Raw genomic sequence first — 24,678 nt, 5'->3', positions numbered from 1 at the left:
CTTCCCCTACGGCTATGTCATCAGCCCTGACCTCTCTCAGAATTCACACTGGTGTCCAGCTGATGCCGAGTATCTTTATTTGGAGTGTTGGCTCACTTGTCAAACTGAGTGCTTCCTAAACTGGCCCTGTGCTTTTCCCTTCCCCTCCTCGTGACTCTGCCATTTGATTCATTGTCCACCTTTCCTCCTTGTTATTCAGAGTGTAAACTTAATGATTTATTTTATTCTTTCTACTCCTCTTTAGGTCACATAATCTGGCCAGTCACCACATCCTGTCCTTTTCTATTTCTGCATTTCCTATAATATCTGTCCTTTCTTTTTTCAGTATATTCTGTGTTCTAGTTGCTGGTTCTGTCAACTGCTGACTCTCCCTATATGTCTCAAGAGTAGATGCCCTACAAGAGAAGATATGATTGGTTTGGTTAAGTTATGTCCCTATTGAGTTTTGCTTTGGAGCCAAGCTTTCTCATCGGCTGCTGGCCAATAGCTATTATGCAAAGTACCCTTCCTCGTTCAGTAAAGCAGGCTGAGGGGAGGACTAAGATGACGTAGAAAAATGGCCTCCTAGGAGTTAGAAACAGTAAAGAGCCTTTATTTTTAGAAGGGAATGTGGGTGTGACATTTTTCCCTGGAAAGAGCCTAGGGGCCTGGCAAGCTTTCTTCTCAGGGAGAATAGGCACTTTCTGAGAAAATGGGACTCATATGGCTCTTATGATCTTTTCAAAACTTTGTTTTTCTCCCTGTCATCCCTCTCTCATCATTATTTTCCAAGCTAACAGGAGTCTTTCCATTGTGAGGAGAACCACCTTTTTACTCATTCATTCCAGAATTTAATTACATCAAATTCTTTTTCTCTTTCTTCTTCTTTCTCTTTCTTGATCTGTTTCTTTACAACATCAAATAGAATTCTGATACTCCTTCAGTGAATGTTTCCATTTTCTGTTGATCTTATTTGATTTGGTGCCTAAAGTTACAATTTACTGTTCCAAGCCCTGCAGATAATCATGGGTTTCCCAGGTGACGCTAGTAGTAAAGAACCCACCTGCCCATGCAGGAGATATAAGAGACCTGGGTTCAATCCTTGGGTCGGAAAGATCCTCTGGAGAAGGGAATGGCAACCCACTCCAGTATTCTTGCCTAGAGAATCCCATGGACAGAGAAGCCCCATGGACAGGCTGCATTCCATAGGGTTGCAAAGAGTCGGACTTGGCCAAAGCAACTTAACACACACACAGGTCATCAAGACTAAATGAGGCATAGTTTCTACTCTCAGCAAATTTATAGTCAGACGTGAGCTCTACTGTATGTCATAAAGAGTATAATTCACTTAAAAAATTATTTGATGTGAGTATAAGAATTCAAATTTGGTTGAGAAATATGAACTATTTTTCAATATTTCTATATTCTGCTATATAGAACACAGAAAAGCTTTAGGAAATAAAATTATATTCTCAGTTTTAAACATGTTGAATTAAAGAACTCTGTACACTTTCAGGTGAAAATATTCAATGCATTGAATACACAAACTTGAAGATGGGAGGGCTGAATGGAAGAAAATATAGATTTTAAATTGTCATCATGTAAGTGGCGGTGGTAAACCTATATGATGACACCAGAAAGAATGTGCAATAAGAGAATTCAATAGACAGGGAAAACGTTGTTGGACACCTGGCTAAACAAAAGCTGAATCCCTGCTTGTTGAATCAAAACAAATTTCAGTTTAAATCTAAGAAAATGAAACAACTAAAGGACTATGAGAAAACTTGGCTGATGAAAAATAAAAGTCTTAGAGATAAGACCCTTTTAAAATGACATGTCAAATATAAAAGACAGACACAAAAAGTAATGGATTTGATTATACAAAAATATAAAATTTCTGCACAATATCAACATCACTAAAATTTTAAAAATGATTAATGAACTGAAAAAATTATTTACAGCATATATGACAAAGGATAATTTTCTTTATTAACAGAAATTTTACTAATCAGGAAAATGATGAAAAACAAAAATTAGCAAATGTAAAGAAATATCAAGAGTTCATGAAAAAAGAAATATAAATGGCTAATAAACATAAAAATACTCGTCATTCTTCATAGTTAAAAAGTACATAATAAAACAACAATAATATATTATTTTTCACTTATAAGAGTATCCCAGATTAAAAAGTGTTAACAGTCCTCATTGTTAAGGAAAGGAGATGGAGAAAATTGCATTCTTGTACACTGATAGCAGTATAAATTGGAAGAAATTTAAAGAACAATTTAGTACTATATTTATCAAAATTTGAAATGTGTAAATCCTTTGTCCAAATAATTTCATTGCCATGATTTTATACTACTGATGCATTTGAAAAAGTATGCCAAGATACATACGCAAGGACATTCATTATAGCATTATTTGTAAAACCAAAAATGGCCTAAATGCATAATAATGGGGAGTTGGTTAAATAAACTGTGGTTCCTCAAAACAATGAAATATTACATAGCCATTAAAAAAGGAGAGTTCTAAACTAGTGATTACTAGTGGGGTGGTGGGAATGCAATATAAAGGTAGGGGAGTGGGAGGCACAAATTATTGGGTATAAGGCTCAAGGATGTAATACAACAAGGAGAATATAGTCAATATTTTATAATAACTGTAAATGGAAATTTACCTCTAAAATTATATAAAATGAGTATTTTTTAAATGAAAATTTAGAAATCAAATTAAACACAAGGAGAGTTCTATATGTGCTGGTATGGAAAGCTCTCCATCAAAATGAAAAACCACTATAGAAAATATGTCCCCACATAAAAGTTTAAGGAGTAAATTTTGCATATATTTCTCTATATGCAACATTTTCTAGAAGGAAACAAACTGATAATAGTGATTACCTTTGAAATAGTGGCTTGATGTAAACTTTTTGTTTTATAACTTTCCAAATGCTTTAGATTTCTTTTACCATATATATTTATTACTTTTAAAAAAGCAATTTGTTATTGGAAAAATGCAGATCCAATGAGTAAAATTTATGACAAAATGAATTATCTTTGCTCTGTTGATGAGTTTAATTTTCTTAGCAGAGGATAATTCTAAGGATTCCTGATGTGAATACACATACACACACACTATGAAAACCATGGGAGCTATTTTTAATGCCAAGTGAGATTTACATTCTTGTATGTGTCTCTACTACAAACTACAAATATAATATAGTTAAAATGTCACCAGAACTGATAGAGCAATTCTAAGTCGCAATAGGTTATATTCAAAGAAGTCAGTTTCATAGTCACTTTTCTAACCAGAGGTCCATGTATTAACTTTATCCATCGATAGTGAGTTTTTATTTTATCTGCCACAGAGATACCGCTTATTCAACGGCTGCTGGTGGACGACCAGGTGCTACCAAAGTTATGGTGGTTGTAACTGATGGTGAATCCCATGATGGTTCAAAGTTGAAAGCTGTGATTGATCAATGTAACAAAGACAATATACTGAGGTTTGGCATAGCAGTAAGTGGCTTTTCTTTTTACTGGTCTTTCAGTTCATAGGGAAATATTCCTTTAAGACTATACTTTCTTATTGCCTGTTCATAGCTTCATATAAAAGAATATTTTTACTCTATCTCAGCATCTTGCTGATTTTCGGTCATGCCAACCAAAATGATATGGAAGTGTTGCTTATTTTACTTCTGTGAAAGGCCTATCGTGTTAAAAAATAGTCTAGAAAATATTAACAGGAAAATTAAAGTACAGCACTGATGGCCCTCTCCTCTCTCCCTCTGTTTTCAAGGTTCTTGGGTACTTAAACAGAAACGCCCTGGATACTAAAAATTTAATAAAGGAAATTAAAGCTATTGCCAGTATTCCAACAGAAAGACACTTTTTCAATGTCTCTGATGAAGCAGATCTACTAGAAAAGGCTGGGACAATAGGAGAACAAATTTTCAGCATTGAAGGTAAAAGAACTCCTTCTCAGAATTTTCTTTCAAACACTTTTCAAAGATACAAACTTACCAGCATATAAGGGGAACAGAAGGGATAATTGGGGGATTGGGACTAACATATCCACACTACTGTCCATAAAATAGATAATAAAGACCTACTGTATAGCACAGGGAACTCTACTCAGTACTCTGTCATGGCCTATATTGGAAAAGAATCTACAAAAGAGTACATATATGTATAATTAAATCACTTTGCTGTACAGCAGAAACTAACATGACATTATAATCAACTATACTCCAATAAAAATTGAAAAAATAAAAAAAAAGTAACATGTTCTTAAAAACCTTAAAAAATTCTTTATTACCAAACACTCTTTTAATTAATTGGCTTCCCTTGTGGCTCAGCTGGTAAAGAATCCACCTGCAATACGAGAGACCTGGGTTCGATCCCTTGGAGAAGGGAAAGACTACTCCAGTATTCGGGCCTGGAGAATTCCATGGACTATATAGTCCGTGGGGTCACAAAGAGTCAGACACAACTGAGCAACTTTCACTTCACATATACCTTATACAAAGAGAACTCATAAGTAGCATCAATAAGGAAAATAAATAATGATGACTACATAGCTTATAAAAGATGAAATACAAATGGTCAATCAACAAAAGAAAATATTCCCAATTTTAGTAATTATTTTAAAATTTAAATTAAATCAATGTTTCTTTGTGCCTAAAAGACAACAAAGATTAGTAATGTTTAATCTTGGGGAGATTATGGGGAAGCACAGAAGCTCATACACTATTGATAAGATTATAAATTGTATAACTTTTGGGAGCAGCAATGTAGTACCGTCTATTATAATCATAAATAGTTTTACCTTTTTATACGGCTTCCATAATTTACACTGAAATTCTTAAAATTTGTTTGCAGTAAATATGTATACTTTTTAGGTTATAAAAATACAGTGAAGATTTTTAATAGTTCAGATTTTGAGGAAACATTTACCAGATATATAATAATTTACTTCTGTGGCTTGGGAGGTCTAGTCACTGTAGAAATATCATATGTTTAAGACCTCACTATAAGGAGGACTAAAAAACAATTCCCAGTTGGTAAAAGTCCCACGTGACCTAAATCCTTGTTCCTGATGGTTAACCCAAATAACTCTCAGCAATGAAGTGAATATTTCATTGAGCACTTGCTATGATCAAAGGGATTGTATAGATTAAGTATTAATCCTTATAGTCAAATCTTTATCTCCTGATAGATTAAGTATTAATCCCTATAGTCAAATCTTTTTCTCCTGATTATCCATTGGAAGCATCTATCCAAACATTTTTATTCTTCACTACATTAATGTGACAGTCTGCAGACTTTTCTTTTTGTGAAGATTAGTGAAAGGTAACCACTTTGGCTGCTCTATATGGAAAAAGAGTTCTAAATGAGTCTTATGTGCTAGTGTCAGAGGTAAGCACATATGTAGAACTTGGACCAAACCTCTAAATTGGTAAAATTCCTCCTCAATCTTGAATCCTGGTTCCTGAAGCCAAATCCAAATATCTCTCAACACAGTCTTCACCACAGATCAATTGCCTGGCTCCTCCAACTATATCTGAGATATATGTGCATTTATTAGTACCAATATTTAAAAGCTAAAAATTCAGTTAGGTCTTTAGCAAGTAACAATCATTTTTAAAAAGAAAAGATAATCATGTCAGTTTTCATCTTACCTCATCCTCTATGTTGAGTGTTTCTTGATGTCAGGAATTTCATAGTATACCAATACATACATGAATGCACAATCAAGATTAGTGCCAACTTCAGACTACCTGGGAAGCATTGTGGATTTCTGCATCTGTTAGGACACTTCCCTAGAGGTTCCTCCCTCCCAGTTCTGTATTTTTGAGTGGACATCAGAACCGTGTGTGTGTGTGTGTGTGTGTGTAGGCACACGTGTTTGAAAATTTGATTTAAAATCGGTAACAGTGATATAATTTTTGAAACTGCTATTTCCCAGGTACAGTTCAAGGAGGAGACAACTTCCAAATGGAAATGTCGCAAGTGGGATTCAGCGCGGAATACTCTCCTCAAAATGTGTGTATATCAGATAACTTCCAGCCATGCTGCCATTTGCCTTGACACTTCTGGGCCCAGTAGCCTTGTCCTGAAATAGGAAAAACAGCCATCTAGTGATCAGCAATTCTCACTCCTAGTCACGGTCATTTAGTTTCTTTGTGCTGCTGGTTTATCATCTAAAAAACAGAGGTTAAGAATGCCTTCCCTCCCCTATTTTACAGGGATTTTTTTTTAATGGAAAAAAATGGTAATATACAAGAAAGCCTTTGAGTGCTCCAGGGGACAGGCAGTATATTAACTCAAGGTATTATTACTGTAGGAATTTTCTTTATATCAATCAACTGCTGGAAAAGTTTGTTTAAAACACAAACTCTTATCATCACTGTCATGGTTGAATTCTGAGTTATTTGAATATCTGTTTTTTAACAGCAGAGACAGAAAAATAGTTGAAAAAGTAAGGAGTTAGAGAAAGAGTGAGATGGGACATCTTAGCTCAGGGAAGTCCATTCTTTCTCAGAGACATCCATCTCACAGGTCTCGGATTCTAATCCTACTCAGGATATGAGTGCAACAGTAGTAAAAGAGGCAAGGAGACAGGTGACCCTGGGAAATACTCAGGGAACAGGATTTGACTGGCTGAATAAAGGCCCAGGATCAGGTTTTTTTTTTTGGTATAATAAAAGGTGCTAACATTCTCTGGATCATCAATCGTTAAGAGATGCTCCTAAAAGTTATGGGTCTTTCCCTCAGAAAAAATGTCAGTGAACCTACACAAAGAATTTTTCACACAATTTCCTGAAATTTTGTATAGTTCCTGAAGCTCCTTCCTGTACCCAGATTTTAGAGTCCAGGATTTATGACAGTCATTCACATAATTTCATGGTCTCTTATCTTCAGAATGGACACATTATTTCCCTATTTTTTTAATGGCTTATATTTTTCATTCCAAAATCATACCTTGAAAACCATAATGGAGGAGAATATGGAAAATAATGTCTATATAATGAGATCACTTTGTTGTACAGCAGAAATTAATATGATGTTGTAAGTCAACTATACTTCAAGAAAATACATTTTAAACAATAACAGCAAAGCCCCAAAATTGTATCTCTGATATTTTCTAAGATCAAAAACTTGTAAATAAGGACTTCCCTGGTGGTCCAGTGGTTAAGAATACTCTTTGCAATGCAGAGGACTTGAGTTCAGTCCCTAATCAGGGAACTAAGATCTCACTTGCCCTGGAGCAGCTAAGCTCACCCACCACATCCAGAGAGCCCGAGTGCCACAACTAGAGAGTCTGTGTGCAGCAGCGAAAGATCTAGCCACAACTAGACCTAACAGCCAAAATAAAATTAACTAATGACTTAATTGGTTGATTAATTTTTTTAAAAATTTAAAAATAAGTCCCATCCTGACCATCTGCTTCCTGCGATGACTTATAGCTTTGAATATTCAGATTGGGTTTTGAGCCAATGCCGAGTGGCCTGTCCTCTTTCACTGGTGCTGACCAATGGCTGTTTTTCTTCCCATAGATGAAATATCATACCTTCAATTGCTTTCTGTAGCTGTGCCATTCTCAAATAGATGGGATAGGAGAGAGAGGAATATTTGAGAAGGAGTTAAAAAGAAAGAGGAAAGGGACTTCTCTGGTGGTCCAGTGGTTAAGAATTCGCATTCCGATGCAAGGGATGTGGGTTCAATCCCTGATGAGGAACTAAGACCACACATGCCACAGGGCAGCTAAGCTCGTGTACCACAACTAGCGAGGACCACACACTGCAATGAAGACCCAGCACAGCCAAAAAATACATAAAGTAAAATGTTAAAAAGAAGAAAGAGGAAGGAAGCTGAAGATAAGTCAGGTCAGAAGAGGGCTACCACATGGGTCTGGGGGAACAGTGCCCACCTCTCTTCCTCTGGCAGCATCACTTCCTGTTTCTTGAGCATGTCTCATAGCCCGAGCTCTTCTTAGGAACACCTGAGGCCAGAGGCTCCCTTCTGACTCCTTTCTAAAGCTTACAACTGTTCAGCATTTGCAGATGTGCGCCTTTGCATGGAAATTGGGAGATGGCTATGTGCCCCTCCTGTACTGTGGTACAGATTTATCTTTAAAATGTGTTGTACTAAACAAAGCCTAAAGTAATACAGCCCATGGGAAGGCTTCTTTTCCAGCACAAAATGTATCAAAACAATTTGGAGATATATCAACATACAAAGTTTTTGGTTGAAAAACCAAAATTCAGCTGAGTGAATCTGAAGATCTAATTGGCTTTATTCAATGATTCATGGGATTCTCTTGTAACTCAGTCGGTAAAGAATCTGCTTGCAGTGTTGGAGACCTAGGTTTGATCCCTAGGTTGGGAAGATCCCCTGGAGAAGGAAATGGCAACCCACTCCAGTATTCTTGCTTGGAGAATCCCATGGACAAAGGAGCCTGGCAGGCCACAGTCCATGGGGCTGTAAGAGACATACATGACTTAGCTACTAAACCACCACAATGATTCATGAATTGGGCAGCATTTCATTAAGCAAACAGAAAGATGCTCTAAGGAGCTGTAGAAAATGGAAGGGGTCTCTCAGGTGATTACCCTAGTGCTAACCAGGGAATTGCAAAGTGACCGTTTAAGACGACCTTCCTGGGAGAGGTTGAAGTTGCAGTTAGGTTGGGTATGGTGTAAGTTTGATGATGTAGACTTGGCACAGGGGATTCCATTTTTGACCTGTTGTCTCTCTTTTCTAAGCAATTCATGTATACTTTGCTTATTTTGCTTCATCTTAGTTTTTTTTTTCTTTAAATTTAGACCATTTGTTTCAATGTTTTGCCCACCCAACACTCTTATGCCTTACAGGTGATTTGTTTTAAGGGTTCTCATTTTTCAATTATTGTAGAATATTCTGATGCTGGGTGCAGTAGGAGCTTACGACTGGAGTGGGACTGTGGTCCAGAAGACACCTCATGGACATTTGATCTTTTCTAAACAAGCGTTTGAACAAATTCTGCAAGACAGAAATCACAGCTCATATTTAGGTAAGACCTACCAGCACTTGGCTCAGCACATTTAAGTTGCTTCCTTTAAACTAGTCTCTTGTTGGATTTCAGGATCAGTTCAGCAAAACACTTGAGCTGTCATCTAATTACACATATTTCAGCAGCCTCTGCCAGTCAGGCCTTAGCCCATAACTACTTAATGAAACACTGCATGTTTGACTCGTTAATCTCTTCTGGTTGTTCCAGCAGTTGTTAATCCTGGGACATGACTGTATTTCTCCAAAATAGAAATAGTACCTAAAAGTCAATACTGTAAGTGGTAGTCTTACATCAATTTGGAGTCTCCAATGTGTCTGTTCGTGTAATAGGTAGTCACCAATTTTGAGCACCTCCTATGGGACAGTCCCTGAGTTGGCTAGTCTGTCTACATAATATTTAAATACTTCCAACTATCCTTTGAAGGCAGTACTACTATCCTCATTTTACCTTTCCAAAGAGGTTAATTACTTGCTCAAAGATAAAAAACTTAACAAGCAGCGAGTCCAAACTTTGAACCAGAGACTGACTCCAAAGCCTATGTTCTTCCCACTGTGCAAATTTCCACCTTTTAAATTCATTTAGTTATTCATTCTCAAATATTTGTTGAGTTCATAAGGAGCTGATGAGGACAATGCAGAATCTAGGGTCAGCTTTATGGGGACATGTTCCACCTCCACAGGGCAGAGTTTCTGGCCAAAGGGCACAAGCAATTCGCCTTAGAAAAAGCAGGAGGATGCGACCTTCGTGTTATACTCAGGAGCACGAGCAGCTGTGTGTCACACTAACAAAAGGGCCCTCTGATCATCTCTGCTAGCTTCACAGGCTTATCTGGCCAAGATATTCAACAGCACCTACTCTGTAACCCCTTCTCTCCTAGGTTACTCTGTGGCTTCAATTTCTACTGGGAACAGTGTCCACTTTGTTGCTGGTGCTCCTCGAGCAAATTATACTGGCCAGATAGTGCTCTACAGTGTTAATGAGAATGGCAATGTCACAGTTATTCAGTCTCAGAGAGGTGACCAGGTAAATTCCGTGTTTAAGCAGGTGCAATTAATTTCATGGACAACTGAGGCTTGTGGGAAGGGAGGAGTTAGTAGAAATGGAAACTAACGTTTATTGAGTGCCTACCCTGTAGCTGCCTCTGTGATTTGTGTTTACTTGAATATTCCTTAAATATTCACAATACTGAGATCTACCATCCCCTTTTGACTAGCTGCTGAGAGTTTAACTACCTTTCTAAGGCTACATAGCTTTCATGGTGTTGAGTTGTCATTAGAGTCCAATGATGACAGACACCTAACCACTGCTTTGTAGGCAAGCTCCAACAAGGAACCAAGGATCTGGAGAAGGAACAAGTAGACAAAGGGAGAATGGAGCATCAGACTGAGCTACGACATCTGGGCCTGCACGGGTGTCCTGTGGCTCTGACATTTCTAAATGTCAACAAGTTTGACATTTCTAAAAGTAAAGCAGCCCTTTTCTCTGTCACTTCCTTCTGATGTGTGGCAGTTTGGTCATGAGGACCAGTGATGCCTCCCAGTCAAGTCCATGAGAACAAAAGCCATAGAGTCCTATTTTCTTGCTAAGTAGTTCTGACTCCTGAGCTTAGCACATATTTGAAATGCACATCACTGTACTCCAACGACCAACAGAAAATTTTCTTCCTTAAATCGGAGAAACTGACTATCCACAGATTTCCCTTCTCTAATATTAACTCTGATTCACTGTCTCTATGGATTTTCCTGGAGGAAGAAGATCTGAGTCTTTGATTTCCTTGACCACAAGTCCACTGTGGTCATACATTTTCCTCCTCTTTAGTATTTTAAAGTTTATGGTCTTCCCTGGTGGCTCAGACGGTAAAGAATCCTCCTGCAAAGCGGGAGACCTGGGTTTGATCCTTGGGTCAGGAAAATCCCCTGGAGAAGGGAGTGGCAACCCACTCCAGTATTCTTGCCTGGAGAATCCCATGGACAGATGTCTGATGGGCTACAGTCCATGGGGTTGGACACGACTGAGTGACTAACACGTTCACTTTCTTTTATGTTTTATCACAGAAGCCCTGTTATTTGTTCAACCTCCCTCTTCCCTGCCTGCCTTTGTCTACAACACCTCATAAAGCTTCTAAGTGTTCCTTAAGTGTGGTCTTTTACCAACCAGCATCAGAAATACCTGGAGTGCTTGCTTAAAATACTGTTTTCTTGATTGCCTATAGACATTGCATCAGAGTCTCTGGAAATGGCTTTTGGGAATCTGTATTTTACAGGTGCTTTTTTGGTGACTTTTGTGTACCCTGAGTGCTAAGAAGCAAGTGTTAGATTGTGACACAAACGGAGAGAAGGGGCGATGTTATGTCTTTATGTTCCTAGCACCTTATAGGCAACAGATGCTCAATTTTTGTTTGTTGACTGAGTAAATAAAAATTTAGTGTAATACTAAGAGTAGAAGAACCCTAATGTTGATATGCTTTATTCCTGCAGATTGGCTCCTATTTTGGTAGTGTGCTGTGTGCAGTCGATGTGAATAAGGACACCATTACAGATGTGCTCTTGGTAGGTGCGCCAATGTACATGAATGACCTAAAGAAAGAGGAAGGAAGAGTCTACCTGTTTACTATTACAAAGGTAAAAAAAAATTATTAAACTGATTTCATTTCATTTGCTTTAGTATTGATAAATGAAAGTGAATCTGCATTTTTGCAGATTAAAGACTTTATTATTAAATAAAAGTATGGTTTATATTTCATTTTGAGGATGTCACCATTGTTATAGTTTTAAAAATCACATTGAAAAGCATAACCTGGAACTTAAGGTATAGTGTCCTGCCATCTTCCACAAGAGGTCTTTGAATATATATTTTCTTTACAAATAAAGTTATTATAAATGCATGTTGTTTTTTGAAATACATACACATGCATATACATCTGTGTGTTTCCCAAATATCTCATTCAATTATTCTTCTTTGCTATAAAGATATAACAATAACAGGGTAAAGCTACTTTATTGACATTTGACAATGGTAAGGACAAATTGTACAGGGCACTTTAGAAATAGCCATATATTCCTGTGTGCTTTCTACATTAGTTTGTCAAAAAATTCCACTGCTTGGTGTAACATTTAGGTATATATCCAAGTCTTGGAAATTCCAGTTCTTACACATAGAACTGAGCATACTCTAACATGGAAAAGCCTAGTTTTACCAACTTATAGACTGGACTAAATCCATGCACATAATTATAGTGAACTTACTGAAACCTGAAAAGAAAACCAAAATTAAAGGCACAGATTGACATAGAAAATTAGATGGCTAGATAAGGAAAGGATGGAAAAAGAGAAGCTGATATTAATGTAGTAAATGTTATATTTAACTGTTGTGATATTTTGTCCTACCTTATTTAAATTAATATAACAGCCCTTAAACAGAAGCAATTAAAACAATTTTAAAGCTTATAAAGTGTAATTAAGTATTTAATAAGGGAAGAGCATATCTACTAGTTTGAAAATTTAACAACTCCCCAGCTTCTTAAATGTTTCTTGCTAGTCAGATATTCTGAATATTATTAATTGCTAAAGGTGAAATGATCTTTTAGTATTTTACCAGACTCAGTCAGTAATAAATTAATTTTCATAAGATTATTATAGAGGAGAAAGAATCAAAACAGACTCAGTTTCATGGTTGAAGAGCATTGCTTTCTTATGAAGTCATGAAATATTTCCATTCTTGACTTCAAAATCTGCAAAAAAAGAAAAAGCCCACAATTGTATCTTTTACAGGAAAATGTCTTTTCTTTGGCAGAAATATTCAGTGTTTTGTAGAATGGAATATTAACAATCTCATCTTTCATTTCCTATACCATAATTATGCCACTGTTGTTCAATAGCTCTTAAGTAAAGAACTATATTAAGATATTGTGTTTTATTTGTTTCTACATTAATTTTATTAAAGAGATTAGTAGACTTTTACCAGAAATTTTTTAAATCAAAAAATTTTGGAAACAGATGAGTGAAGATCCTAATATTAAGGGGAAAAAAGACAAAGAAATGGACACTCTTATGTAGGTTGTACAGGCAGCCTACAGAAAAGAATTGCTTCTTTTCACCTTGGTTTATGAGCAGATAGCCTATGACCTTAGTTTCAGTATGGCACAGTGATTCATTTGTACATAGGTAGGTAGATAGATGGATACATAGATTTTTTTCAGATTCTTTTCCTTTTTAGATAACTAAAAACTATTGAATATAATTCCTTGTGCCATACAGTAGGTCCTTGGTTATCTATTTATATCTATATTTATACCACTATATATAGTAGTATATATTTGTTAATGTAAGGTTGGCTTTAATTGTCCCCTTTTTCCCTCTTTGCAAGGGCATTTTGAATTGGCACCAATTTCTGGAAGGCCCCAATGGTCTTGAAAATGCTCGATTTGGTTCAGCAATTGCAGCTCTTTCAGACATCAACATGGATGGCTTTAATGACGTGATTGTTGGTTCGCCTTTGGAAAATCAGAACTCTGGAGCTGTGTACATCTACAATGGCCATGAGGGCATGATTCGCTTGAGGTATTCTCAGGTAATCCATAGCTTTATGGTGATATGTGTACATGTGAGCATCATTGTGTTAGAGCTAGAGAGTATCATGTGGATCATCCAATCCATCCCTCTTACTTTATAACCTAATTCACTTATTCATCAGATCTGCTGTGCGTCAAGCTCTGTCTAGGCTCTGGGAATACTGTAAAGAACAGGACGGTCAAAACTGTGCTTTGTATGGGTCTTTCATTCTTGTGAAGGAGACAGAGGGAAAGAAGATAAGAAAAATATTCCAGAAAGTACTAAATGATAAGGAATTTTTAAAAAAAACTAGAGAATAAATTTTCAGGGCTAGGAGGTATCAAATATTTGAGTGAGTGACCAAGAAAGCCTCACTCAGAAGCGGCTTTTGAGTAAAGATCTGAACGAAATGAGCTAGGAGAGGAGTCAGGACCCAAACCTGCATCAGTTCCTTCTCCAGTTCACTGATCTCTCACTGCTTTGTGCTGGCTTGTTATTTTATGTGAGAGATTCAGGCTGTTTTCTTTGATGAAAAAGTAAGCCAGAAGGAAAAACACCAATACAGTATACTAACGCATATATATGGAATTTAGAAAGATGGTAACAATAACCCTGTGTACGAGACAGCAAAAGAGACACTGATGTATAGAACAGTCTTATGGACTCTGTGGGAGAGGGAGAGGGTGGGAAGATTTGGGAGAATGGCATTGAAACATGTAAAATATCATGTATGAAACGAGACGCCAGTCCAGGTTCGATGCACGATACTGGATGCTTGGGGCTGGTGCACTGGGACGACCCAGAGGGATGGTATGGGGAGGGAGGAGGGAGGAGGGTTCAGGATGGGGAACACATGTATACCTGTGGCGGATTCATTTTGATATTTGGCAAAACTAATACAATTATGTAAAGTTTAAAAATAAAATAAAATTAATTAAAAAAAGAAAAGAAAATGTGGCTGATGAGCTATGAAAAATCAATGGAGTTCTGTGGAGAATAAAACAATCTGAGAAATGGCCATAGAAAGAATATACCAGGGCAATGTAGATGCTGCCTTTTTTCTGTTTCAGTTGTCACGAGCTATAATTTCATCTCAAACTTGCTCTTTTAGAAAATCCTGGGGTCCGACAGAGCCTTTAGTAGCCACCTCCAGTACTTTGGGAGATCCCTGGATGGCTATGGAGATTTAAATGGGGATTCCATCACCGACGTGTCCGTGGGGGCCTTTGGACAGGTCGTTCAGCTCTGGTGAGTCATTGTGAGCCAGACACAAACTAGTTAACAAACACATGGCCTGCTAAGTAGAGCAGATTGCTTTGCTAGTATTGTGAGAATGTCACAGGCATTATACAACAGTCGAAGACATTTGTATGTCATAGTTTGCATAGAGGAAGGAGTATGTTTTTCCTGGTGGGGAAAAAAAATGCTTGCTTAACATTAGAACTAAGTCTCTCTTCTCTATAAAATAAGGAGAAAAAGTGTATAGAAAAGCTAAAGCTCTTGAAATGGTATTAAGGATATTTCTGATTATTTTTTTATTACCTCAACTTGTAGAAAAGAATTCTCATGAGAATGCTCTAAAAATACTGAATACCAAGGCCACACATGTGAAGTACAACTTCTCCTGTGGTTAAAAGGTATCTTTTACAATTATTAGTCATAAACAAGAAGCCAGTATTTAAGTTTAGCTGACCTTTTATTGACCTCAGGAGGAGTTGAAGAGCAGGGGGGAACAATAAGGGATTCAAGAGCCAAGGAGCAAAAATAAATATATTGGGCTGGTGAAGGAAAGCAACCAGAAAGAAACTGAGCATTCCATCAGGAGTCTCTAAGAAAATAGAGTTCAGTTATCCATTCATGTCTGTTGAAAAATATGTTTTAAATGTCCAAGTATGTGAAGAACAGAAAGAAATTAGGTAGTGAGTAAATCACACTGACTTCAATGAAACTATTTACAGTATCTCACTTGGGCTTTTAAAGGATGAAATGCATTGTTTTCCGTGCATCATTTTTCTCTCCGTGCACGACAGGCAGGTTGTTAGTTTCTCCACCAGAGATTGAACCTGTGCCCCTTGAAGTGGAAGCACAGAGCCTTAACCACTGGACCACCTGAGAAGTTCCTTAGTGCAGAGGTCCCCAGCCACCAGTCCAAGTTAGAAACCGGGCCACATAGCAGGAGGTGAGCAGATGAGGCTTCATCTGCCGCTCCATCACGGGTGTGAACCATCTCCCTCCCCTCTGCAGTCCGTGAAAAAATTGCTTTCCACGAAACCAGTTCCTGCTGCCAAAAAAGTTGGGGCTCACTGCCTTAGTGCATTATTTTAATGAAATCTTCATGTGGAAGAAATAAAACTCAAATGTAATATTTAAGGCTTTGAAAAAAAGAAAATATATTTACTGAATAAAATCAGTTTGGAATAACTCTAAAATACAAGGTATGATGACATAATTATGTGGCTGCTTTGGAACAATTTTGTAAGAAATACCTTTCAGTGAACTTCACCCTGTAGCCACCTTGGTAGACCTCAAACATGCTAGGCCATATACTTCCTATACTGTGACGTTCCCTTTTAAGATAGACCATGATGGCCAAACTTTTTTCTTTGAAGGTGGGTTTGATTCATCTAAAAAGTCAAGACACAAGGACTCAAATGCATATTTTGAGGAGACAGTTAAGCTAGGTTATAATGCAATGTGGGAGACCCGGGTTCGATCCCTGGGTCGGGAAGATCCCCTGGAGAAGGAAATGGCAACCCACTCCAGTATTCTTGCCTGGAGAATCCCATGGACAGAGGAGCCTGGAGGACTACAGTCCACGGGGTCTCAAAGAGTCGGACACAACTGAGCAACTTTACTGTCGTCTGTCTGTGAAGCTAGGTTAATGCTGTTTTGTGGTCACATTCCTACAAGGTGCTAAGACTAGCTTTTCTGGGTAGCTTCATGAGAATAATTTTTTTTAAACATTGGTCTTTCAGGTCACAGAGCATTGCTGATGTATCTGTAGATGCTTCATTCACACCAAAAAAAATCACTTTGCTCAACAAAAATGCTGAGATAAAACTTAAACTCTGCTTCAGTGCTAAGTTTAGACCTACTAATCAAAACAATCAAGTGGGTGAGTAAACCTGAAATAATCTACACGAGAGATAGATTTGCTTATAGAGTTTCACTTCTGATGTAAACTATGCTTGGGATATGGAAACCAAAAGAAATAAGGGTCTTGCAGACCCTTGAATTGCCACATATTTGAGGTGCCTGAGAATGGTTGATTAGGTGTGGAAGGTGTTTTAGACTGTCCTCTGTCATCCTTAGAAGGTCACATTCTGCTACAGAAAGTCATGAAGTCAGTGACATAATTATAGCCTCTTCCAGTCTATTTTTTAAGTTTCTCTTACCCATAACTTCCTAACGGAAAACCATGGGCACGTGCAAATTACACTGAACCTGAGTCCGTATTAGATGAGTCGACTGTGAGTTGGCTATGCCATAACATAGGTACAGTGTGTTCAGTATGAGGATCAAATATTTCTATTCTTGAAAATTTAAGAGGCATGAAATAATGAAAGAGAAAGTATAAAACAATGTATAATTTGTGTCCAGTGTTTTATATTTTCTAAATAATCCATTATGTGAACCAAAAACTTCAGATGTAAAGGCAGAGGAACTAGAGGTCAAATTGCCAACATCCATTGCATCATAGAGAAAGCAAGGGAATTCCAGAAAAGCATCTACTTCTGCTTCATTGACTACACTGAAGCCTTTGACTGTGTGGATCACAACAAACTGTGGAAAATTCTTAAAGAGATGGGAATACCAGACCACCTTACTTGCTTCCTGCAAAACCTGTACGCAGGTCAAGAAGTAACAGTTAGAACCTTACATGGAACAACTCACTGGTTCAAAATTGGGAAAGGAGTATGTCAAGGCTGTATATTGTCACCCTGCTTATTTAACTTCTATGTAGAGTACATCATGTGAAAGGCCAAGCTCGATGAATCACAAGCTGGAATCAAGATTGCCAGGAGAAATATCAACACCTCAGATATGCAAATAATACCACTTTAATGGCAGAAAACAAAGAGGTACCTAAAGAGCCTCTTAACGAAGGTGAAAGAGGAGAGTGAAAAAGCTGGCTTGAAACTCAACATTTAAACAATGAAGATCATGGCATCTGGCCCCATCACTTTATGGCAATTAGAAGGGGAAAAAGTGGAAACAGTGGCAGATTTTATTTTCTTGGGCTCCAAAATCACTGCAGATGGTGACTACAGTCATGAAATTAAAAGATGCCTGCTCCTTGGAAGAAAAGCTATGACCAACCTAGACAGCATATTAAAAAGCAGACATGTCACTTTGCCAGCAAAGATCCATATAGTCAAAGCTATGGCTTTTCCAATAGTCATGTATGGATGTGAGAGTTGGACCATAATGAAGCCTGAGCACCAAAGAATTGATGCTTTTGAACTGTGGTGCTAAAGAAGACTTTTGAGAGTCCCTTGGACAGCAAGGAGATAAAACCAGTGAATCCTAAAGGAAATCAACCCTGAATACTCATTGGAAGCACTGATGCTGAAGCCCCAATACTTTGGCCACCTGATGCAAAGAGCTGACTCATTGGAAAAGACCCTGCTGCTGGGAAGGATTGAAGGCAGGAGGAGAAAGGGATGACAGAGGATGAGATGGTTGGATGGCATAACCAACTCAATGGACATGAGTTTGAGCAATCTCAGGGAGATAGTGAAGGATAGAGAAACCTGGTGTGCTGCAGTCCATGAGGTTGCAAAGAGTTGGGCATGACTTAGTCACTGAACAATAACAACAAATAATCCAGTGAAGTGAGGGAAAATCTGAAACATGACCTGTTGGCAGGAGAGAGTAAGGAAAACTGTGGGCAGTCTTACAAATGGATTGGTCCAGTTGTCTTTGGCAGCCTGGCTGAGGTCCTGCGTGTCCCTTAAGTCTTTCTAACCACTGCATTTCACCTCCATCTCTCCTGCTCCAATTATCTCAGTTCCTTCGATATGCAGCCATTGATTCTTAGCACTTAATCCAATATTACCTTCTTTCATTTGCTTCTGTTTCATGGGTCCGCATCCTTTCCATCAGATTTTTTAAAATTGAAGTGTAGTTGAATTACAATGTTATGTTACTTACTGTTGTACAGCAAAGTGACTCAGTTATGCATATATATCCTCTCCATCATATTTTGGCTCTAATTTTATGAAACCTGTAGTTCCTTGTTATTCAGTCATTCAGTTGTGTCTGAGTGTTTGTGACCCCATGGACTGCAGCACGCCAGGCTTCCCTGTTATTCACCAACTCCCGGAGCTTGCTCAAACTCATGTCCATTGAGTTAATGATGCCACCCAACCATCTCGCCCTCTATTGTCCCCTTCTCCTGCCTTCAATCTTTCCCAGCATCAAAGTCTTCCCTAATAAGTCAGCTCTATTTTCTTCAGGTAGCTAAAGTATTGGAGTTTCAACTTCAGCATCAGTCCTTTCAATGAATATTCAGGGTTGATTTCTGTTAGGGTTGACTATAGCTATTTTATTAGGTGGTGAACAAATTAACTTAAAGGGTAAAAATATAGAGGCATGTTGTCATGATTTATAGAAGAAATAAGAAAGCTAGGAACACAAAGTTAGATTCATGTCTTGGCACACCTTCCATATTTCCTATTTTTCATATTCACCTGGCATTTTTCCTTTCAAGTGTTCAAACACTGACCCAGCTCTGAGTAGCACATTTCGCACACCTGCCTTTTAGCACATCCATCTGAGTAGCCGTGAGAGTTGAGTCAGAAACCATTACTGTCTAAACATGAAATGGCTAGATGGAATGTACAGCATGGTGATTTTTGTTAATAAGACTGTATCGTATACAGTTACTAAGAGACTAAATTTTAAAAGTTCTCACCACACACAAAAAATGGTAACTTTGTGAAGTGATGGGTAAGTTAACTCACCTTATTGTGGTAATTATTTTGCAATGTATAAAATCACTATGTTGTATGCTTTAAACTTACACAATGTTATATGTCAATGATATCTTAATGAAGCTGGATGAATAAAACATTAAATATAAAAAGTTAATTTGGAAAATCTATTAGTTGGCAGAAATGACTGGTAGGTAACCTCTGCTGGCCCTGAAGCATGGGTTTGCCTCAAACATCTTCCTCCTAGTTTTTGACTGTACTTCACCTCTTCTGTTACCACACACTTGAAAGGCATTTTCTGCTTTCAGAGAATTTGATTCCCTCCCACCTGTTCTCTAGGGTCTCTCACCATTGGGCACCTTTCCCTTTGAATCCTCTTCTTGATGTCTTAGGTCCATATCGTCATGATCATTTGTCACTTACTTGCCTGGCAATAACAGTGTGTAAGACAGAAATCCCACCTCTGTGACTTTGAAAAGTCAATTTATAAAGCATATAACTTCTATTATTTATTGCATTGGGTGCACACTCCAGTTTGAAGTTAATAACACCAAAAAGATTATCATATTGCCTATGTAACTATGTATCATTTTGGAAAAAATGAAATATTGTCCTTACCACATGTACTAACTTTGTCCTAGCTACCATCACTTCCCTGCCATCACTTTTCCTTTGTGTTATTTCACTACTTATTTGTAGTTCTTGATTCTTTTGTATTTTATCTTTGTTAACCTCATGAAGTATTCAGAGCCAGAAAAATTATACATCACTTCTAGTAGATATTTGAAAGGTCACATGTAGATTGCTTTTGGAAGTATAGTCAATCTTTAAACTCTTGGAAGTAATTCAGTTCAGTTCAGTCACTCAGTCGTGTCTGACTCTTTGTGACACCATGGATTGTAGCATGATGGGCCTCCCTGTCCATCACCAACTCCCAGAGTTTACTCAAACTCATGTCCATTGAGTCGGTGATGCCATCCAACCATCTCATCCTCTGTTGTCCCCTTCTCCTCCCGCCTTCAATCTTTCCCAGCATCAGGGTCTTTTCAAATGAGTCAGTTCTTCGCATCAGGTGGCCAAAGTATTGGAGTTTCAGCTTCAACATCAGTCCTTCCAATGAATATTCAGGACTGACTTCCTTTAGGATGGACTGCTTGGATCTCCTTGTAGTCCAAGGGACTCTCAAGAGTCTTCTCCAACACCACAGTTCAAAATCATCAATTCTTGTAAATAATAAGATAGAATAATCCTAAGTAATGCAGTTGATGCTATTAATAGTATCAGATCTTCTCAGTGTTGGGTGGGTAGCCAACAGATTTTATTGAAAGTTCTGATAGTTGGACATTAGCTACTGACATCAGTTTTTATCACATATGTTTCTCATTTCCATTTCCCTAGGTTAGTATTATTATCTCTGTTTTATAGATGAAGAAATGGAGGTTCAAGGAGGTTAAGAAAATTGCCTAAAGCTCATCAGTGATGAGATTAAGATTCAAAACAAGTCTGTCCGATTCAACACTTTTTATTGCAGTGTAACATGACTTTCCCCAAGTAAGCTTGTGGAATATGCAAGGTGCTATACATTTCCCCTTAGAGTATCTAATTTAATCCTCAAATAACAATGAATCCTCTAAACTGCATAGAAATAGTAGAAACATGGGGTCTGGTTTCAAAATTACTCAAACTTTACTTCTGACCATGCCCTAGCTATGTGCGCTGAGGTGAATTATTTTGAAAAACTGAATAATATTCTATTAATTATCTGAAAAATAGGATAATAAAATCCATGTTCCAGGTTTATTGTAAAACTTATATAACGTATAGGAACATGTCCAGTTGTATGTCACCATGTTACAGACAATGAAATTGCTATTTGAGGAGTTTGACTAACTTCATTCAGTAGATTTCCTGGTGGCAAATCTGCTATTCCTTCCAATGCATCAAATCACAGTTCTTTGAATCACATTTCTTTGTATCCACAGTCGACATACATCATACCAGAGCTGCAGTTACAAATACCACAGGCTAGCCATGGTTCACAGTCCATCAAAAGGAAGACTGGTTTTTGTTTTCTTGTAGTCAGAGACTTAACCCAGTGAGACACAATAAAACAGGAATGCCTTTTCCTTAAAAATGTATTTGTACTGACATTTCTTTATGACTTTTATTATAGCCATTGTGTATAACATCACAATTGATGAAGACCAGTTTTCATCCAGAGTGATATCCAGGGGGTTATTTAAGGAAAATAATGAAAGGTGCTTGCAGAAGACCATGATAGTAAGTCAAGCACAGCGCTGTTCTGAGTACATCATCCACATACAGGTGAGCCTCAGAGTCCTCTTCTTTCATCTCCTTTCTTTTTAAAGACTAATGAATGATAAAAGCCTGAATTGGAGGCTTATGAGTGAGAAGAACCCTTGCTCTTCTAATTACTGCTTTTTTTGGGTCTGTGAATAGGAGTATATTTCCTTTACACTAATCTAGATGGTTACATGCTATTATGTAAGTTAGTCACATTAAGTTTTACTTGGGATGGCAAGTAAACAGGCAAAAATAAGATTCTTCAAGAAATCAAAGTGCTTTCTTAAGTGTTTAATAGGAACAACTTTTAGTTGACAATAAATTTTATATTGACATTTTCATATCAGGAGAATATTTATTTATTTTTAAATGATTGAAAAGGATAACTCTAACTGCCCTTTACATTATTGGATTTAAATTGATACAGGTGAAGGCTGGTAGATTATGAGGTAAAAATTCTTTGCTCTAATCTTATGCCATAATTACTACAGTTCACATGGATTTTGAAATTCTCCCAAGTATAAAACGTGCTTCTCAGAAGAAAATTTCTAAAAAAGCTTATCTTATAAATCGTATGATTATTTCCCCCCAGAAGCCAGGTTATGGTATTTGAAAGTATAAGTTATTCAGGAAACTATTTTTATAAGAGTTATTTAAGAACTTTCCTAGAATGTGGTTCTCAAAGTTTAAGATGCATAAGAATTGCCAAAGAAACTTTTATAAAATTGGTATGCTGAAACCCCACCCCCCTCAGAAATTCCCTTCAGATCCAGTGAATATGTCTAAGGGGCATCCCCCGACATTTCTCAAGTAGATGGATGATACAGAAATCACATCTCAAGAAGTGCTAAGAGTTGAACAAAGAGTTGGATGAACTAAAATCAGTTGAGTAATTTATTGTTCAAGTTGAAGGTTTCTTCTTTGTGAAGGCTTGGACTTTTCTTGTTGATAATGTGCCAATTATACAGCTTCTTTAAAGGAATAAAAGCCAGATTCCATTCTCTCTTATCCTTGTGCTATGTGGTAGGTCAAATTAAACATGTAATCCATTGTGGGGGAAGTACCAGCCAGGATGTGGTGTATGTATGTATGTATATATATATAAACTGGAGACAGAAATGGCAACCCACTCCAGTATTCTTGCCTGGAGAATTCCATGAACAGTGGAGCCTGGCAGGCTACAGTTCAGGAAGTCACAGAGTCAGACATGACTGAGTGACCAAACTACCACATACATATAGATACATCTCCTATTCTCTCCCATGTGTACTTGTGAAGTTTTTACAAGGTGTGTATTATTGTGGTCAGCTGAGAGGTATTGTTCCAGGTAACACCATATTTACTATCAATACCCAAGTCCATCCTATATGCCAGCCCTGCAGCCGAGGATACATTTCCCTGTAGTCAGGAAGTCACTGCCCCTGCCCCGCTACCCCCTGTGCAAAGGGCTCAAGACAGAAGTCCTGCTGACATAAAGATATCTTTATCTTTTCCTTTATCTCAAAAGGAAAATTTGATTTTTAGTGCTTACCAATGTACAGGCATTCTTCTTTCTTGAAGAAGAATGCTAGATGGTGTTTGCAGCCCTGTTTTGGCATTATTTTCATGGTTCAATAGACAGGAAACCTCAAAAACTAGAAGCAGCCCAGGCCTCTTGGAGCACTGCAAATCCTCCACCATCTTTGCTAGACAAAGAGGAACTGCCTTACTTATAGCTGGACAGTGTTGGTTTTAACGCCTGCTGAGTGATAGGTGCATCATCTTCGACATGCAAAGGAGCACTAATAGACAGCTAGGCTGGAAACTGGGGAGCTTAGTTTAGAGTGCGGGAAACACTTTCATCTGGTTTTGTAGACTAGAGACTAGGAAGGGGAGTCCCCTTGTCCATTCCTGACAGTGAACTCTGGGCACTTTCCCTTCCAGATCATAATATTCTGTTCTAGAGATTTGGTCAGGACACCTGTAAATCCAAAAGTCTTGGCAGTACGGACAGGAAGAACATGGCCAACAACCCAGGACCTGGGTACTGACAGAGGGATCTTCTGAGCATTGAAAATTGGATATCTCATCTAAATATTGATCATTACTTACATAAATAATGAAATGACTGATGAGTTTACCTAAGAATCACTGCTTCAGATTTTTACTGAGCCCAAGTTTTGAAGTCTCAGAAGCGGAGAGGCTAACAGCAGACTTAGGACAGAAGTAAAGAAGCAGTAGCCTTGAAGTTCAAAACAGAGCTATTCTGCATGACTGAGGGCGGACTGTGTGTTTAATTGTGAGCACATGTGTGGTCATTTTCTTGTTTGAAGCTGCCATGCCCTAATCCACTAATCTGTATGTGTGTTTAGGAGCCCTCTGACATTATCAGCCCTCTGAATCTGTGTATGAACATTAGTCTGGAAAACCCTGGCACTAACCCTGCCCTTGAAGCCTACTCTGAGACGGTCAAGGTCTTCAGTGTAAGTACGGCTTGCCTTTCTTGGAATTCCTGACTAGCCGGCAAAGTTTCAGTCACTGCCTTAGTGTTTGAAGACACTTAGAACATAGCCTAAGTTGGTAATTTTCTAATTGAAGTACAGTTACTTCTATGGAAAGTTCACCAGCATATAAGTTCCATGAAGATAGGGATTTTGTCCTCCTTGTTCTCTGCTCTGTTCCCAGCACTGTGAGTAGTGCTTGGCCCGCCACAGGTGCTCAGTAAATGTTTATTGAAGAAATAAATAACAATAAAGGGAACACCTTGTGTTCACAACCCATTAAAAAAAAATAAAATGGTACCGGTACCTCTGAAATTCTCTGTATCACTCCATACTCTATCATATCCACTTTTATCTTGTGCCCCCCAGATAGCACCA

General features: G+C 37.8%; 1 protein-coding gene across 1 annotated transcript in view; it reads left to right on the top strand.

The window, feature by feature from the left end:
- ITGA2 (integrin subunit alpha 2) overlaps positions 1-24,678 on the top strand; it is a 108,573-nt gene that overhangs the window by 59,858 nt on the left and 24,037 nt on the right. The window contains exons 8-18 of the mRNA XM_027520417.1: positions 3,344-3,494; positions 3,775-3,940; positions 5,944-6,020; positions 8,892-9,030; positions 9,908-10,053; positions 11,508-11,651; positions 13,396-13,599; positions 14,692-14,828; positions 16,556-16,695; positions 21,690-21,841; positions 24,172-24,282. Coding sequence (XP_027376218.1) covers positions 3,344-3,494; positions 3,775-3,940; positions 5,944-6,020; positions 8,892-9,030; positions 9,908-10,053; positions 11,508-11,651; positions 13,396-13,599; positions 14,692-14,828; positions 16,556-16,695; positions 21,690-21,841; positions 24,172-24,282 — 1,567 coding nt within the window. The remainder of the gene's footprint in view (positions 1-3,343; positions 3,495-3,774; positions 3,941-5,943; positions 6,021-8,891; positions 9,031-9,907; positions 10,054-11,507; positions 11,652-13,395; positions 13,600-14,691; positions 14,829-16,555; positions 16,696-21,689; positions 21,842-24,171; positions 24,283-24,678) is intronic.

The sequence above is a fragment of the Bos indicus x Bos taurus genome, chromosome 20 (assembly GCF_003369695.1).
Source record: "Bos indicus x Bos taurus breed Angus x Brahman F1 hybrid chromosome 20, Bos_hybrid_MaternalHap_v2.0, whole genome shotgun sequence".
Classification (NCBI taxonomy): domain Eukaryota; kingdom Metazoa; phylum Chordata; class Mammalia; order Artiodactyla; family Bovidae; genus Bos; species Bos indicus x Bos taurus.
This window is presented reverse-complemented; position numbering and strand designations above follow the sequence as displayed.